At 43.4% G+C, this 15,914-nt stretch overlaps 1 protein-coding gene across 10 annotated transcripts in view; it reads right to left on the bottom strand.

Moving 5' to 3' along the window:
- Nucleotides 1-15,479, bottom strand: part of mul2 (mitochondrial E3 ubiquitin protein ligase 2) — a 60,729-nt gene extending 45,250 nt beyond the window's left edge. The window contains exons 1-3 of one of the 10 annotated variants that reach the window (XM_072255126.1): nucleotides 14,391-14,688; nucleotides 11,306-11,468; nucleotides 8,990-9,137 (exon numbers count right to left, since the gene is read on the bottom strand). In XM_072255126.1, coding sequence (XP_072111227.1) covers nucleotides 8,990-9,137; nucleotides 11,306-11,373 — 216 coding nt within the window. In that variant the 5' untranslated portion in view covers nucleotides 11,374-11,468; nucleotides 14,391-14,688. Of the gene's footprint in view, nucleotides 1-8,989; nucleotides 11,284-11,305; nucleotides 11,469-14,231; nucleotides 14,335-14,390; nucleotides 14,689-14,841 lie in introns of those variants that run through there. The other 9 variants (XM_072255128.1, XM_072255130.1, XM_072255132.1 and 6 more) reach the window with 9 other exon arrangements.
- Nucleotides 15,480-15,914: the final 435 nt, after the last annotated feature.

Below are 15,914 nucleotides of genomic sequence, written 5' to 3'. Positions count from 1 at the left end.
CAAGTAGCACCAGAAGGTGTATTCTACAATTAGGAATAGTCAGCTTGGCTTTGTCAAAGGTAAGTCGTGCCTTACGAGCCTGATTGAATTTTTTGAGGATGTGACTAAACACATTGATGAAGGTATAGCCATAGATGTAGTGTATATGGATTTCAGCAAGGCATTTGATAAGGTATCCCATGCAAGGCTTATTGAGAAAGTAAGGAAGCATGGGATCCAAGGGGATATTGCTTTGTGGATCCAGAACTGGCTTGCCCACAGAAGGCAAAGAGTGGTTGTAGACGGGTCATATTCTGCATGGAGGTCGATGACCAGCAGCGTACCTCAGGGATCTGTTCATGATCCCTACTCTTCGAGATTTTTATAAATGACCCGGATGAGGAAGTGGAGGGATGGGTTAGTAAATTTGCTGATGACACAAAGGTTGGTGGTGTTGTGGATAGTGTGGAGGGCTGTCAGAGGTTACAGCGGGACATTGATAGGATGAAAAACTGGGCTGAGAAGTGGCAGATGGAGTCCAACCCAGATAAGTGTGAGGTGGTTCATTTTGGTAGGTCAAATATGATGGCAAAATATAGTATTAATGGTAAGACTCTTGGCAGTGTGGAGGATCAGAGAACATAGGATTCTCAAAGCTACTGCGCAGGTTGACTTTGTGGTTAAGAAGGCATATGGTATATTGGCCTTCATCAATCATGGGATTGAACTTAGGAGCCGAGAGCTAATGTTGCAGCTATATAGGACCCTGGTCAGACCCCACTTGGAGTACTGTGCTCAGTTCTGGGTGCCTCACTACAGGAAGGACGTGGAAACCATAGAAAGGAGGCAGGGGAGATTACAAGGATGTTGCCTGGATTGGGGGGCATGCCTTATGAAAATAGGTTTAGTGAACTTGGCTTTTTCTCCTAAGAGTGACGGAGGATGAGAGGTGACCTGATAGAGGTGTTTAAGATGATGAGAGGCATTGATCGTGTGGATTGTCAGAAGCTTTTTCCCAGGGCTGAAATGGCTAGCATGAGAGGGCACATTTTTAAGGTATTTGGAAGGAGGTACAGAGGAGACGTCAGGGGTAATTTTTTTACGCAGGGAGTGGTGAGTGCATGGAATGGGCTGCCGCCGATGGTGGTGGAGGTGGATACAATAGGGTCTTTTAAGAGACTCCTGGATAGGCACATGGAGCTTAGAAAAATAGAGGGTAATTTCTAAGGTAAGGACATTCGGCACAACTTTGTGGGCCTAAGGGCCTGTATTGTGCTGTAGGCTTTCTACTTTTCTATGTTACTTCATGACTGTAGAACTGCATTGAAATTCAGTAATTCAGTTTACTTTTCACATAGTACGTAACTTACACTCCTTACGTAAACATAAAAATAATTGCAATCATTATAACTGTTTTTCTGTTTTACCATCATTATCTTAACTCTGGGGATCTCCCATCCACTGCTAGCAACCTCATAGTTCCCTTACACTGCACCTCCTGTTTCTACCTCCTACCCAGCATCCACAAATCTGCCTGTCCAGGTAGACCATTGTTTCTGCTTGTTCTTACCCCAATGACTTGTATCTGCATATCCTGACTCTGTTTTATTCTCCCTGGTTCTGTCCCTTCCTACCTACATCCGTGATATTTCACTAGCTCTGGATCTTTTCAATGACTTCAGTTCCCTGGTCCCCATCGTCTCCTTTTCACTATGGCCACCCAGTTGCTATACACTTCCATCCCTCATCAGGAGGGCGATAAAGCTCTACGCTTCTTTCCAGATAAGAGACCCAATCTGTTCTCCTCCACAACCACTCTTCTCCGTCTGGCGGAACTGGTCTTTACTCTCAGTAATTTTTCCTTCAGCTCCTCCCACTTCCTCCAAACCAAAGCTGGGCCATGGGCACTCACATAGTTCGCAGCTATGCCTACCTTTTTGTTCGCTATGTGGAATCATGCATCTTCCAAGCCTACACTGGTATCACTCCCTAACTTTTCCTAAACTACATCAACGACTGCATTGGTGCTGCTTCCTGCACCCACACTGAGCCCGTTGACTTCATCAACTTTGCCTCCAACTTCCACCCTGCCCTCAAATTTAGCAGGTCCATTTCCAACACCTTCCTCCCATTTCTCGATCTGTCTTATTCTCTGAAGACAATTTATGTACTGATATCTTTTACAGATCCACTGCTTCTCACAGCTACCTGGACTATACCTCTTCCCACCCTGTCACTTGTAAAAATGACAACCCCTTCTCTCAGTTCCACCACCTTCGCCACATCTGCTCTCAGGATGAGGCTTTTTACTCCAGAACCTTCTTCAAAGAAAGGAGTTTCCTTCCTCCACTATCAACGTTGCCCTCACCCACATCTCTTCCATTTTGCGCACGTCTGCCTTCACATCCTCCCGCCACCCTACCAGGGATAGGGTTCCTCATCCTCACCTACCACCCCAGCAGCCTCTGCGTCCAGCACATTGCCATCTCCAACAGGATCTCTCCACCAAGCACATCTTTCCCTTCCCCTCACTTTCCGCTTTCCACAGCGATTACTCCCTACACGACTCCATTGTCCATTCATACCTCCCCACTCATCTCCTTCCTGGCACTTATCCTTGCAAGTGAAACAAGTGCCATATTTGCCCCTACACTTCTTCCCTCACCATCATTCACGACCCCAGACAGTCCTACCAGGTGAGGCGACACTTCACCTGTGAGTCTGTTGGGGTCACTTATTGCATTCGGTGCTCCCGGTGAGGCCTCCTGTATATCAGTGAGACTTGATATAGATTGGGAGACCAATCTATCCAAAAAAGCAGAGTCTCCCTATGACCACCCACTTCAATTCTACTTCCCATTCCGCTATGTCAGTCCATGACCTGCTCTACTGCCATGATGAGGCCACACTCAGGGTGGAGGAGCAACACGTTATATTCTGTCCGGGTAGCTTCTGACCTGGTGGCAAGCACATCAGTTTCCCCAACTTCTGGTAATCGCCCCACCCCCCCTTCAGCATTCCCATTCGCGTTTTCCTCTCTCCCCTCATCTCCTCACCTGCCCATCACCTCCCTCTGGTGCTCCTCCCCCTCCCCTTTCTTCCATGGCTTTCTACCCTCTATCAGATTCCACCTTCTTCAGCACTTTATCTCTTTCACCTATCAGCTTCCCAGCTCTTTACTTCACCCCTCCTCCTCGCCCAGTTTCACCTATCACCTACCACTTTGTACTTATTCCCCCTCTTCCAACTTCTTGTTCTAACTTCTCATCTTTTTTTCCAGTCCTGATGAAGGGTCTCAGCCTGAAAAGTAGACTGTTTACTCTTTTCCATAGAAGGTACCTGGCCTGCTGAGTTCCTCCAACACTTTATGTGTGCGGCTTTCTCTCTTTTTAATCTGGTCTCTCACTCTCTTTGTAGAAAAAAAAAATTGCCAACATTATAACTGCTTTCCTCTCTACCTTTAAAAGTTCCTCTTTGTTTTCCTCCTATGTTTCACCAATTCCTTTTTTTAAAGAACAGTCTTATTTTGTAAAATGTTTACAACATTAGAACTCCTTTAAAAAAAAAACACTAAATCTAATGGAGGTCAGGGTAGACTACCTAAACACTCCAGCTAAGTGAGTGGATTATTCAGCCTCTATAGTCACTTACCCTAAGCTATTAGGCTATAGAGTATATCTCTGTGATGGGACTAGTAAACAACCTGATCTGGTGTAGGTTCCTGGAAGTGTCAGAGCGGATGGAGATTCTTAAACAGGTGTGTCCACCTCAGGTAAGTGGTCCTCATCATAAGGATCAGGCCACTCTATTTCTATCTTCAACTTTCGTACACTTTGAAGACGCACAAGTGCACACCTGTACACCTGTTCCACCTGATTTCTCCTAGTGATGTTCTGATCACAAAGGATTGTGGTGCATGCTGTTGGACTATCGTTCTCTTGGTCGACTGGTCTGAAACCCAAACAGCTTCACCGCCCCTGAGCGGCGACAAACATTTTGCTCTGTGTCTGAGATCACGCTGTGTTGTCTCAAAATTTCTCACTTTGTAACCACTCACAAGAGGAGCGGAGCGATAAGCTAGCAGTGTTTTGTAGCGGTCTTTTGCCTTCAGTAGGGGACACGCAAGTTTGCACTGCTGTTTCAGCTTCTCCATTTGCCCGTGGGCACTGTGGACAGCTTGTCTGGTGTTTGAACTCTCAGTCCCAAGCAAAGGCTTTGAATTCTGAGCAGCTGAATTGTGGACCATTGTCTGACACAAGTGTCTCTGGTATTCCATGGTGAGTGAATACAGCTTTCAGGTGCTATATAATGGTTGTTAAGGATGTAGAGGACAGCTTGGACACCTCAACATTCCATGAGTAGTAATCCAGAAAAAGAAGATATTTCTGTCTTTCCAGCTTGAAAATGTCTGTGCCTGCAATTTGCCACGGAAAGTCTGGGAATTCTGTGGGACAGAGGGGTTCAGCATGATTATTTTTTGTGCAGTTTTCTGCATGCTTCACATTGTTTTATATAACTTCCCAGCTGTGTGCTCAGACCAGGCCACCATATGGACTGCCTCGTTCTTAGTTAACATTTTTTTGATGACTGGATGTCCTTGGTGGACTTGACTGGTGATTTTGATATGCACAGAAGCAGGAATGATGAGTCTGGAGCCCTTCAGTAATAAACTATCAAGAATGCTGAGTGTGGCTCTTTCAAGTCAGTAAGGTCTGAGTTCATGAGCTCCTTTTGGAACAGCTGGCCATCCATGTTCACAGTACTGCATAACCTTGCTGCAGATTTGGTTGGTTTTCAACTCAGAATGAATTTTGTCCAGTTTACTCTCTGATGCAAGAAAGCTTTCATGTATCTGAGTTAAGTAGACGTTAGTATCTTCCATGAGGGTGGAGTCAACTTCCATCCACTCAATTTTGCATGGTATCCTTGACAGAGTGTCCAGGGTTGTGAAAGATTTGCCCAGGACATGTTTAATGTCATAACAGTATTGCATTAGCCTCATTCTGAATTTTTGCAGACGTGGAGGTAATTCATCCAAGTGTTTTGAACTGAGGAGGCTGACAAGGGACTTGTGGTCTGTTTCAAGCCAGAATTTAGTGCATATCAAGTAGCAGCGGAGGCGTTCATAAGCCTACACGAGAGCCAGCATCTCCTTTTCAATTTGGGCATAATATTGTTTAGCAGGGGTCAGTGCTCTTGATGTATATGCCACCTGTTTCCATACACCACTAGGTCTTTCATGAGTACTCCCTGGTAGGCCAAAGGAAGACGCATCTGCTGAGACCTTGGTTGCTTTGTTTGTATCAAAGAATGCCAGTGATGGCAGAGAGATAAGCTCTGCTTTAAGTGATGAGAATGACTTCTCCTGTGGTGTGTCCCAAGTCAAATATTTCTCTGAGAGAGGAGTGGCTTTGCTTTTCTGCCTAATCTGAAATTAGCTTTCACAACTGGTTTTACCATGCTAAGGAAACTGTGAATCTCTGACACATTCATAGGTTGTTCCATGTTCTGAATTCCTGCCAGTATGTATCTAGTTGCACTCCCTCTGAGGACAGTTGGTGGCCTAAGAACTTCACCTCCAACTTTGCAAATTTGCATTTCCTTTTGTTCAGGGTGATCCTAGCCTGTTTCAGCTTTTGTAATGTTCCTCACTTGAGCCTCCGAAGATGAATATATTGTCCATGTGGCTAGACTTCTCCTTCCAGCCCCTCCAAAATTTTGGTTCATTCTCATCTGAAAGAGTTCAGGGGCTGATGAGTCTCTTGAAGGCATTGCATCGAAATGGTGTGATAAAGGTCATGAACTTCCTTGACTCAGGTGCTAAACAGACCTGTCAGAACCCCAAGTTTGCATGCAGTTCAGTGAAGAGCTTTGCTCCAGTCAGTATACCTAATGCATGCTCAGAATAAACTTCTCCCTCCTCACTGCATTATTCAGTTTGGTTAGATCAACAGAAATCCTCACTCTGCCATCTGGCTTGGGAACAGGAACAATGCCCGCACACCAGTCAGTAGGTCCATTCACTCTAGTTACGATATCAAATGCCTCCATTCTCTCAAGTTCAGCTTTGACATTGTTATTCAATGGGACTGGTATACCCATTACTGTGGTCAGAGAGTAGGGCTTCACTCCTGACCTCGGATGGATAAGGTGCTCTTCTTTCAGTACCCCAAAGCCTGTGAACAATGGCGGGTACTTCTCCTGCCATTGAACATTGTTTAGTGAATTCAACCTTGCAATGAGGCTCGGTTTCTCAATGGCATATCGTCCCAGTACTGGTGAGAAGAGATTCTGAACGACATAGAAATCCTCTTTTAACTGTTCCACATTTTTATGCAAGGAAGTAGTGAACAATCATTTCATACTGAGCTTATATTTCCCTGGCCCTATGAGGACTTCCTTTGTTTAGCTTAGCGCAATGCCTGTTTTCTTTGCCAGTTTTGTGAACAGACATCTGGGGGCAGCCATTTTGAATGCCACGGCCTCATTTTGCAACTGAACTGCAGTACACCAGCCTTGTCTATTTGAATCTAGAGCCCCAAGGAAAGCTCTCTCTGTCTGAATCATTGTCTTCTTTGCTTTCCTGAAAAACTGTTTTTAAGTAACACCGGCTTCTATAACAGCCAGCTCTATTGAAATGGTGGCAATTCATTGCTTTTGATGGACAGAGCTCTTTGATGTTGAATGGAGCCCTGCCACATCTCCTGCAGGTAAACGTTTTACCTGCTCTTTGTTTACCTCGTCTGTTTTGTTTGAACTGAGCCCTACTGTCCCTTCCTTCTGTAGTCTTTCTGACCCCTCAAATATCTCATTTTGCTTCCCTGTGAATTGGTCTTTGAATTTGTCCTGCACTGTTTTGTACTCCCAGTGGTAATATTTAAATTAACATTAAACCGAATCAATACTTCACACAGACAACGCAGAACATAGAACATAGTACTGGCCCATCAGCCTTCCATGTTGTGCTGATAAATATAAACCTATTTCATTAATCTAACATTTTCCTCCTACACAGCCCATAATCGTCCATTTTTCTTACATCCATGTACTTATATGAGTCTTTTAAGTGCATCTGTCAATCCTAATCCAACCATTATTTCATCTGCTTTGTCCTCCATGTAGTATATCAGTGTACTTATTTGATGTTCTTCTGAAGCCTGAGTGAGATTGCTTGCAACCTTAAATTTCTCAAAAGTGTCTGAGTCATCTCTTAAACTCCCCTGATTTAGAGAAATCGAGTGCCTCTGGGGTCTTTATTAGGTCTATAGATGCAGGTACAGCAAGTATTTACTCCATCTTCCTGTTGGTTTGTTTATTGATTATTTTATTTGCTTGAACTACAAAAGTCTTCTTTTCTCACCCCGAGAGTCTGACTGACATCTCTGTTGTGTCTGTGTCTCCGTGGACTTCCCCCAGGCTAGCTGCCCACAGATTATGACAATGTATCCACTTTTGGTGTTGCCTAGCAACAATGGCCAGTTCTAGGCTCATGCTCATGGTGCATACATTTAGCAACTAGCATAAGCAGCATAATTGATAAGTCTCTGGCTATTCTTCACAGATTCATGTGAACAAGAACAGTCTCACTGTAATTTTTTCTTGTTGGGGATCTCACTTGGTCTGTAGCACCAATCATCCACTTCTGATACCATGTTGTGTTTGATTTTGAGGGAGAGTGCAGAGCACATGAATAAGCCAGCCTTGCAGGGTATTCAACGAAACTTTATTGATAATCCAGTTTGTGAACTCCTCCCATGTGGGAGTGGCTAACTAAGTGACATAGGAAGAACACTACACTTCTAACCCATAGCCGAGCTGTAATAGCGTCATGCTAACCACTGAAGTTCGCAGTACAATCCTGGTATCCTTTGTCAGGAATTCCAAAGTCCTTCCCATGAAATATATGGGCTTCCTCTGGGTACTCTGGTTTCCTCCCACAGCCCAAAGGCATACTGTTTAGTAGGTTAGTCGGTTATTGTAAATTGTCCAGTGATTAGATTAGGGTTATATTGGGAGTTGCTGGCAGCGCAGCACTAAGGGCCAGAAGGGCCTATTCTGCGTTGTATCTGAGTAAAAATAAATAAACTAGAGCATCTTGTCTTTTCCATTTACCCAATATAGCAAAGCTTCATATATTTTAAAAATTGTAACAATCTTAGTTAGGTATTTGAGATACAATATTCAGTTACTTAGAAGTAAATAAAAATGCCTTGCAAAGGAACCCTCAAGAAATTAAGGTTCAATATTAGGTATCACTTTCATAAGCCCAGCCTTCCACAAGCACAATGTACCCATGACAGCTCATTGGTCATCATCTCTGTTTCTAAGACTCAAATATTTTCAGCACTTAACAGGCCACGCAATGTTCAAAGCAAATTTATCAAAGTGCATATATGTCATCCTATACAGTCCTGAGACTCATTTCCTTCCGAACATTAACAGTAACTACAAAGAAACACAATAGAATTAACACCGCACACAAGATAGACAAACAACCAACTTGCAAAAACACAGCAAACTGTGCGAATACAAAAAGAGTAAAAATAAATAAATAATAAGTATCAAAATCATGAAATGAAGAGTCCTTGAAAGTGAGTCCATAGGTTGTGGGAACATCTCAGTGTTGGGGTGAGTGAAGTTATACCCTCTCGTTCAAAAGCCTCATGGTTGAAGGGTAATAAGTGTTCCTGAACCTGGTTGTGTCGACCTTGATGTTCCTGTTCCTCCTTCCTGATGGAAGCAGCGAGAAAGCGAGAAGGGGGGATGGCCTGGATGGTGGGGTCCTTGATGATGGATCCTGCTTTCCTGCGACAGCACTTCATGTTGATGTGCTCAAAGTGCAAAAAATGGACTGCAGTTCAAGTGGTGTACTTAAGGGTTATCCAGGAAAATGTTTTTAGTCACATTTGTTTTGCAACGAGTTCTGACTTCTTGAATGCAAATTACTTAACACTGCGTTATAATGAGAATGGAGAAGCTGAGGAAATAATGGGAATAAAATGCATCTTACCTTCAGCACTTTCACTGTTGTTCTTTTCCTTCTGTACAAGTAGTAAAACAGCCCAGAAAATGCAAAGCTTGACCCCAAGCAGATTAGCTCGATGGATGACACCGGAATCCTGTCCATGTTGTAGCTTGCGGCTATGGTGAGGCAACGTCTAACTTCAAAAACACAGAAAAGAGAAGGCTTAAGCAAACCGAAAAGCAGTTTTTGTTTTGTTCCTCTCATGGCAGGGCTGCACGTGTTGATCAGCTCTGGTTCCCCAAGATATATGGCACTTGCTGTATTCATCATACTGTTGTTGGCATAATGGTGAGGGGGAACAAATTCTACATTAATGAAACAAAAATAACAATTAAAAAGTGATTATGTCCTAATCTGGATGCACTCACAGCATCCTGGGGTCAGGAGATGTAGCAAGAGGAGCTGTAATTTGCCCCATAGCTTGTACATATACTATACTCAGTGGTGGATGTCTTAACAGCAAAGGTTCAAAAAAGGAAACTGAATGATGCTGTTCCCCTGCAGGGAAAGCAGTGCAAGTGCACCTTTTAATACAGCAATTAATTCTAAAATATTAACAGGATTAAATTTCAAAGACATTTTAAACACTGAAGCAAAGGTTAAAAATTGTACTAAAGAGAAAGAGAGGATTATTTATAAGCAACTTGCTTAGGGTCTAGGTGAAAGTATTCGAAAATCAGATCTCCAAACCAAAATTGGACATGTTACTAAGATATAGCAAGTGTTAGCAAGAGGGATAGAGGAGCATAATGGAATTTGAAAACAATTTTAAAAACAAGCTAGTAGCAGAATTGGGAGATAATTTAGATCAGTGGGAACAGGGCTGGTCACACGTTCAGTTTCACCACTCCTGTTCTAGTTCCTCTCTTTTGCTCTAGTTTTCCTTCCTTGCATCATAAAACTTGCTTTACCTCTAACTTTGCTATAGTAGTGTAGCAGTTAGCTTAATTGCTTTACAGTGCTAGCGGTCACCAATCAAGATTCAATTTCCGCCACTATCTGTAAGCAGTTTGTAGGTTCTCCCTGAGATTGTGTGGATTTCGTCCAGGTGCTCTGGTTTCCTCTCACGTTCCAAAGACATATGGTTAGGATCACTACGTTGTGGACACATTATGTCAGCACCAGCAGTATGGCCACTGAGATGCAGACTGCCCAGCACAATCCTCACTGATTTGACACAAAACTACAAACTTGCACTGTATGTTTCAATATACATGCGACAAATCTTTTATTTTTAAGTACTTCCAGCATTTAGTTTCATTTCAAAATTTCCAAACCTTACTTTGAGTAATGAAAGGATGGTGGAAATTAGTACACAGACTGAGTTTTGGAAAGAGCTCAAATTTACAGAGAGAACACTTGATTAGTTAAATCTGGAGATGGTAAAGACGTTGATCACAGTTTCATCAGAAGAGCAGGAGTGTGGAAATAAGATGATACAAAGGTATCAAATAAGATGATACTGTGAACCTGGAAGGATGCAAACTACCAAAAGGATATGAAATGGAAGTGGAATACAAGTTGGAATAGTGCAAATTACAAAAATTATATCGTTTGGAAAATTTTCCAGAGGGTCTTATAGATGAGCTGGATGCAAACCATATTGCTTTATCTTAAACAAAAGCTAGAACAGAGAAAGAGGTAGCTGGCAAGGGAGTTTATAGCATCTGATGAGAGAGAGTGGTGGGTGGTGGTAGAGGCAGATTCATTAGGAGCATTTAAGACCGGCACATGGATGGAAGAAAAATGGAGGGTTATACAGGAGAAAAGGGTTAGAGTGATCTTAGATCGGTTAAAAGGTTGGCACAATTCTGTGAGCTGAAGAGCCTGTACTGTGCTGTAATGTTCCATGTTCTGTGGATCAGTAGGCAGTAGATAACAAGAAGGTCGATAACAAATCCTTGGAATTCTATGATAATGATGCAGGAATGGACAGAGAAGCTACTGACATCAATTCTCTAGCTGAAGTTTGGAAGGAATAGAAACACAGAAATACAATGCCCACTAGATCAGTAACATCTAACTTTTCCCTGTTCTGAAGAAAGGTTATTGACCTGAAACGGTAACTCCTTTTCTGCAGATGTAGCCTCGCTTTCTTAATAGTCCTCCTGTTTTCCAATTATACTCAGAACTCTGCGGCAAGTTTAATAAACAATTGGAAAAGTTTGCAAGTTACATACACCAATGCGAAGTCCACAATAATGTCTTTTTAGCTCAACACGTTTTTATCCTTTTCATAAAGTATCTGTTGCTCATCTGAAATTACTGCATCAACTACCCATAATAGCAAGAGTCACTTACCTATGACTTTGAAAATAAATTTCCACCAAGTACCGTGGGCTGTGAACACAAGAGGTAGTAAAATTCATGCTGCATCACAGGTCTCACCAGAGGCTTGCAGCCATGTACTGCAGAGCCAGGTCGATGATGAGCCAGTAACAATTCCTTTATCACATAGCTCACCCTTTCAAAATTAAAAAATAACAAAATATACCATAATTAAGAAAGAGGTATTTTTTCAATTATGTGTGGAGAAATTGGGGCTGTACTCCTGGGAGCAGAGACAGTAAAGTGAGGACTTGACAGAGGCTGAAATAGTTACAAACCATTGGGATCTCTTCTGGAGAAGGTACGACCTGTACAAAAGGCACGGGCTACACTTGAACCCTGGGGGGGGGGGGGGGCGGCCAATATCCTTGTATGGAGGGTTGTTTGGGAGGCTTTAAACTAACTTGGCAGGGGCATGGGAACCAGATTGATAAGGCTGACGATGGGGTAGTTGGTATACAAACAGGGGCAGTGTGTAGTGAAACTGACAGCAAGGAAAGGCTGATGAAAGTCCAAAACTGCAGACAATGGGATGAGTTGCAATGTAAAGGGGTGGCAAAATTGAAAATTTAAACACAGGACCGAAGGCATGCAGTATAAAGAATAAGGTAGAATAAGGTACGGTTACAGACTGGCATGTATGATGTCGTGGGCATCACCGAATCATGGCTGAAAAAAGATTAAAGCTCATCACTTGACATTCAAGGTGACACATTGTATCAAAAGGCCAAAGAAGTAGTATTCTAAAAGCAGAATGACACAACTGTGGCAGACAAGTCGAAGCCAACGTAAAAGCCAGAGAGGGTACATAATGGAGCAAAAATTAGTGGGGAGCTAGAGGACTGGGAAGCTTTTAAAAATGGAAGGTAACTAAAAAAAGTCACAAAGAAGGTAAAGATGGAATATGAAGGTAAGCTAGCCAATAATATTAAAGAGGATACCAAAAGTTTCTTCAGATATATAAACCGCTGGGAAATGAAGCTGGAGAGGCAGGAAATGGGAGGATGAACTGAATAAGTATTTTGCATCAGTCTTCACTGTCAAAGACAATGGTAGTATGCCAGAAGTTCCGGTGTGTTTGGGGGCAGAAGTGAATGAAGTTGCCATTACTAGGGAGAAAATGCTTGGGTAACTTGAAGGCCTGAAGTTAGATAAGTCATCTAGACCAGATGGTCTATATTCCAGGGCTGTGAAAGAGGTGCAGGCATTAGTTATGATCTTTCAAGAATCAATAGATTCTGGAATGGTTCTGGAGGACTGGAAAATTGCACATGTCACTCCACTCTTCGAGAAGGTACAGAGGCAGAAGAAAGGAAACTACAGGCCAGTTAGTCTGACCTCAATGGTTGGAAAGTTGTTGTTGATTGTTAGGAATGTGGTTTTGGGGTACTTGGAGGCATATGATAAAATAGGCCAAAGTCAGCATTGTTTACTTCAGGAAAAATCGTGCCTGACAAATCTGTTGAAATTCTTTGAAGAAATAACGATCAAGACAAAGGAAAATCGGTGGATGTTTTCATAAGGCCTTTGACAAGTTGCTTAGTAAGTTATGAGCCCATGGTGCTACAGGAAAGATAATAACATTGACAAAGTATTGGCTAATTGGCAGGAGGCAAAGAGTGGGAATAAAGGGAGCCTTTTCTATTTGGCTGCCAGTGCCTAGTGGTGTACAAACAGGGGTCTGTGTAGAGACTGCTTCTTTTTGCATTATATGTCTCAGATCTGAATGACAGAATTGATGGCTTTGTGGACAAGTTTGTGGTTGATTCAAAGATAGGTGGAGGGGCAGGTAGTGATAAGGAAGGAGAGAGACTACAGAAGGACTTACACAGAAATGGAGAATTGGTAAAGAACTGGCAGATGGAATACAGTGCTGGTTAGTATATGGTCATGCACTTTGGTAGAAGAAATAGAAGCATAGTATATTTTCTAAGTGGATAGAGATTCAAAAATCTGAGGTGCAAAGGGACTTTGGAATCCTCGTGCAGGATTCCCCAAAGGTTAATTTGCAGGACGAGACAGTGGTGAGGAAGACAAATGCAATGACAGTATTTGTTTTGCGAGGACTAGAATATAAAAGGATGTAATGTTGAGGCTTTATAAGGCTTCACCTGGAGTATTGTGAGCAGATTAGGGCCCCTTTTCTAAAAATGGATGTGCTGACATTGAAGAGGGATCAGGAAAATGACTCCAGGATTGAAAGGCTTATCATATGAGGGGCTTTTGATGCCTCCGGGCCTCTACTCACTGGAATTCATAAGAATGAGGAGGAAATTTCATTGAGACCTATCAAATATTGAAAGGCCTTGAGAGAATGGATTTGGAAAGGATCTTTTCTATGATGGGGAAGTGTAGGACCAGTGGACATAGCCTCAGAATGGAGGGAATTCTGTTTAGAACAGAGAAGAGGAGGAATTTCTTTAGCTAAAGAATGGTGAATCTTGCATTCTTTGCCACAGGCGACTGTGGAGGCCAAGTCATTTGATACATTTAAGGCAGAGGCTAATAGATTGTTGATTAATCAGGGCATGAAGAGATACGCAGAGAAGGCAGGTGACTGTGGCTGAGAAGAAAATGGATCAGCCATGATGAAATGACAGAGCAGACTCGTGGGCTAAATGGCCTAATTCTGCTCCTATATCATATGGTTTGATCAAATCTGAAATGAGCAGCAAAAGCAAAGGAAACGTTTCTGCTTACACATAATTATTATGACAGCCAAAAATGTCGTGGGTGTAGAGTTCACGCCAAGCTCAAAAAAAGTGTTAATTAAACAAGAGGACGATAGTAAAACAAGAATAGGATACATTGAAACACTTCTACGATACCGTCAGTGACGTAGATAATCGAAACAACATTCTGCTTAGTAAATTATGGAATGGAGCATCAAAAAGTATACCAGCTTTATATCAGTACGCTCTCTCATACTGCAAGCCATCCCTCTGTAGAACTTAGCTATTCGCAGTCATCCCTCATCCCTCTTGCAACCACTATGCAACCGTCCACTCCGCCTCACCCGACAACTTCCTAGGTTCCAAGCAGGAATATCACAGTTTACCCTTTGAGCCTTTGCAGCCTCTATAACGCCTTGTGTCACGAACTTCGGCCCTTGAACAAGGACAAACCCCAAGGCCCTTCACGCAAACATCGCCTCCTGACCCCCAAGGCGGCCTCGAGCTCTTCCTGTACCCAAAGGTCAGGTTGCCCAGGTAACGCCGCACACCTCAATTCTATTCTTCATCTGTGGGAAAGCTAATCATTCTTTCTCCTGCAACTCTTTCTTCTCTCTGATGAGCAAACGGGGAATCCCAGCAGCAGGACATGCTACCAGTTCGTACACGCAAAATTTATCCATCACAATTGCAGCAATCCGCCGCTAAGACAGCGACCATGCTGCGGAATTCTGGGACTTGTAGTTCATAGAACCCACATGGACTCGTAGTGACGTTACAATACATGTGGCATTCTGGGATTTGAAGTCCGTTTGAAACTGCGGCCCCTGTCCTTACCTTTCCTCGCTCACCACTATTCAGGGCCCTAGACAGTCCTTCCAGGTGTGGCGACACTTCACCTGTGAGTCGGCTGGGGTGATATACTGCGTCCGGGGCTCCCGGTGTGGCCTTCAATATATTGGCGAGACCTAGGTTTGCTAACTGTCCCGTATTAGCCGGGACATCCTGTATATTTGGTTACGTAAACAACAGGAATTCTGCAGATGCTGGAAATTCAAGCAACACACATCAAAGTTTCTGGTGAACGCAGCAGGCCAGGCAGCATCTCTAGGAAGAGGTACAGTCGACGTTTCAGGCCGAGATCCTTCGTCAGTATATTTGGTTGCCAGCCGCTCGACCATGGTTTTCGGTCTGGCGCCGGGCGCTCGGAGAGATTCGGCGGGGGGCGGGCGTCCGGCCGGGGGCCATGGTCGAGTGGTCGGCGACTTGGGCCGGCTCCCCCACCGGACTTAGTCTGGTGAGGAGGGTGTGAGGACACCCAGCAGGACTAAACAAAAACAAGACCTGACAAAGGGCGGATGAGCTCCTTGTGAGCCAACGGCCATCTTCCATGGAAGAGATTAAAGCCTCACCACGTATCTACAAATCGTACGCTGTGCACCTAGTTAGAAGAGATATGATGAACTTGGGCGCTGCACCGTGTCCCTGGACTTGCAGAACAAACTGGAGGAGAGGCTGTACTCGGTGCTGTCGCAAGGTTGAAGAAGATGGAGGTGCATAGCCGCCAACCCCGGATTCGGGACGGCACCCACTGACTGACCTGTATATTGAGCTAAATTGGTTTGCCCTGTATTTCCCCCACTAAGCTGAAGCATTCCTTTGAAACCTTTTGTGCTGAACTGGCGTAAAGCAAAGAAGCAATTACCATTAATTTATATGGAAAAAGTTTTTGAGCATTCCCAGACCCAAAAAAAACTACCAAATAACACATAAAACCTAAAATAAAACTAACATATAGTAAAAGCAGGAATGATATGATAAGTACACAGCCTATATTAAGTAGAAATGATGTATATACAGTCGGGAAGATTAAGCTAAAACCAATTGGTAGAAAAAAAATCAGCAGGTCA

Source organism: Mobula birostris, chromosome 4, assembly GCF_030028105.1.
Source record: "Mobula birostris isolate sMobBir1 chromosome 4, sMobBir1.hap1, whole genome shotgun sequence".
Lineage (NCBI taxonomy): Eukaryota > Metazoa > Chordata > Chondrichthyes > Myliobatiformes > Myliobatidae > Mobula > Mobula birostris.
This window is presented reverse-complemented; position numbering and strand designations above follow the sequence as displayed.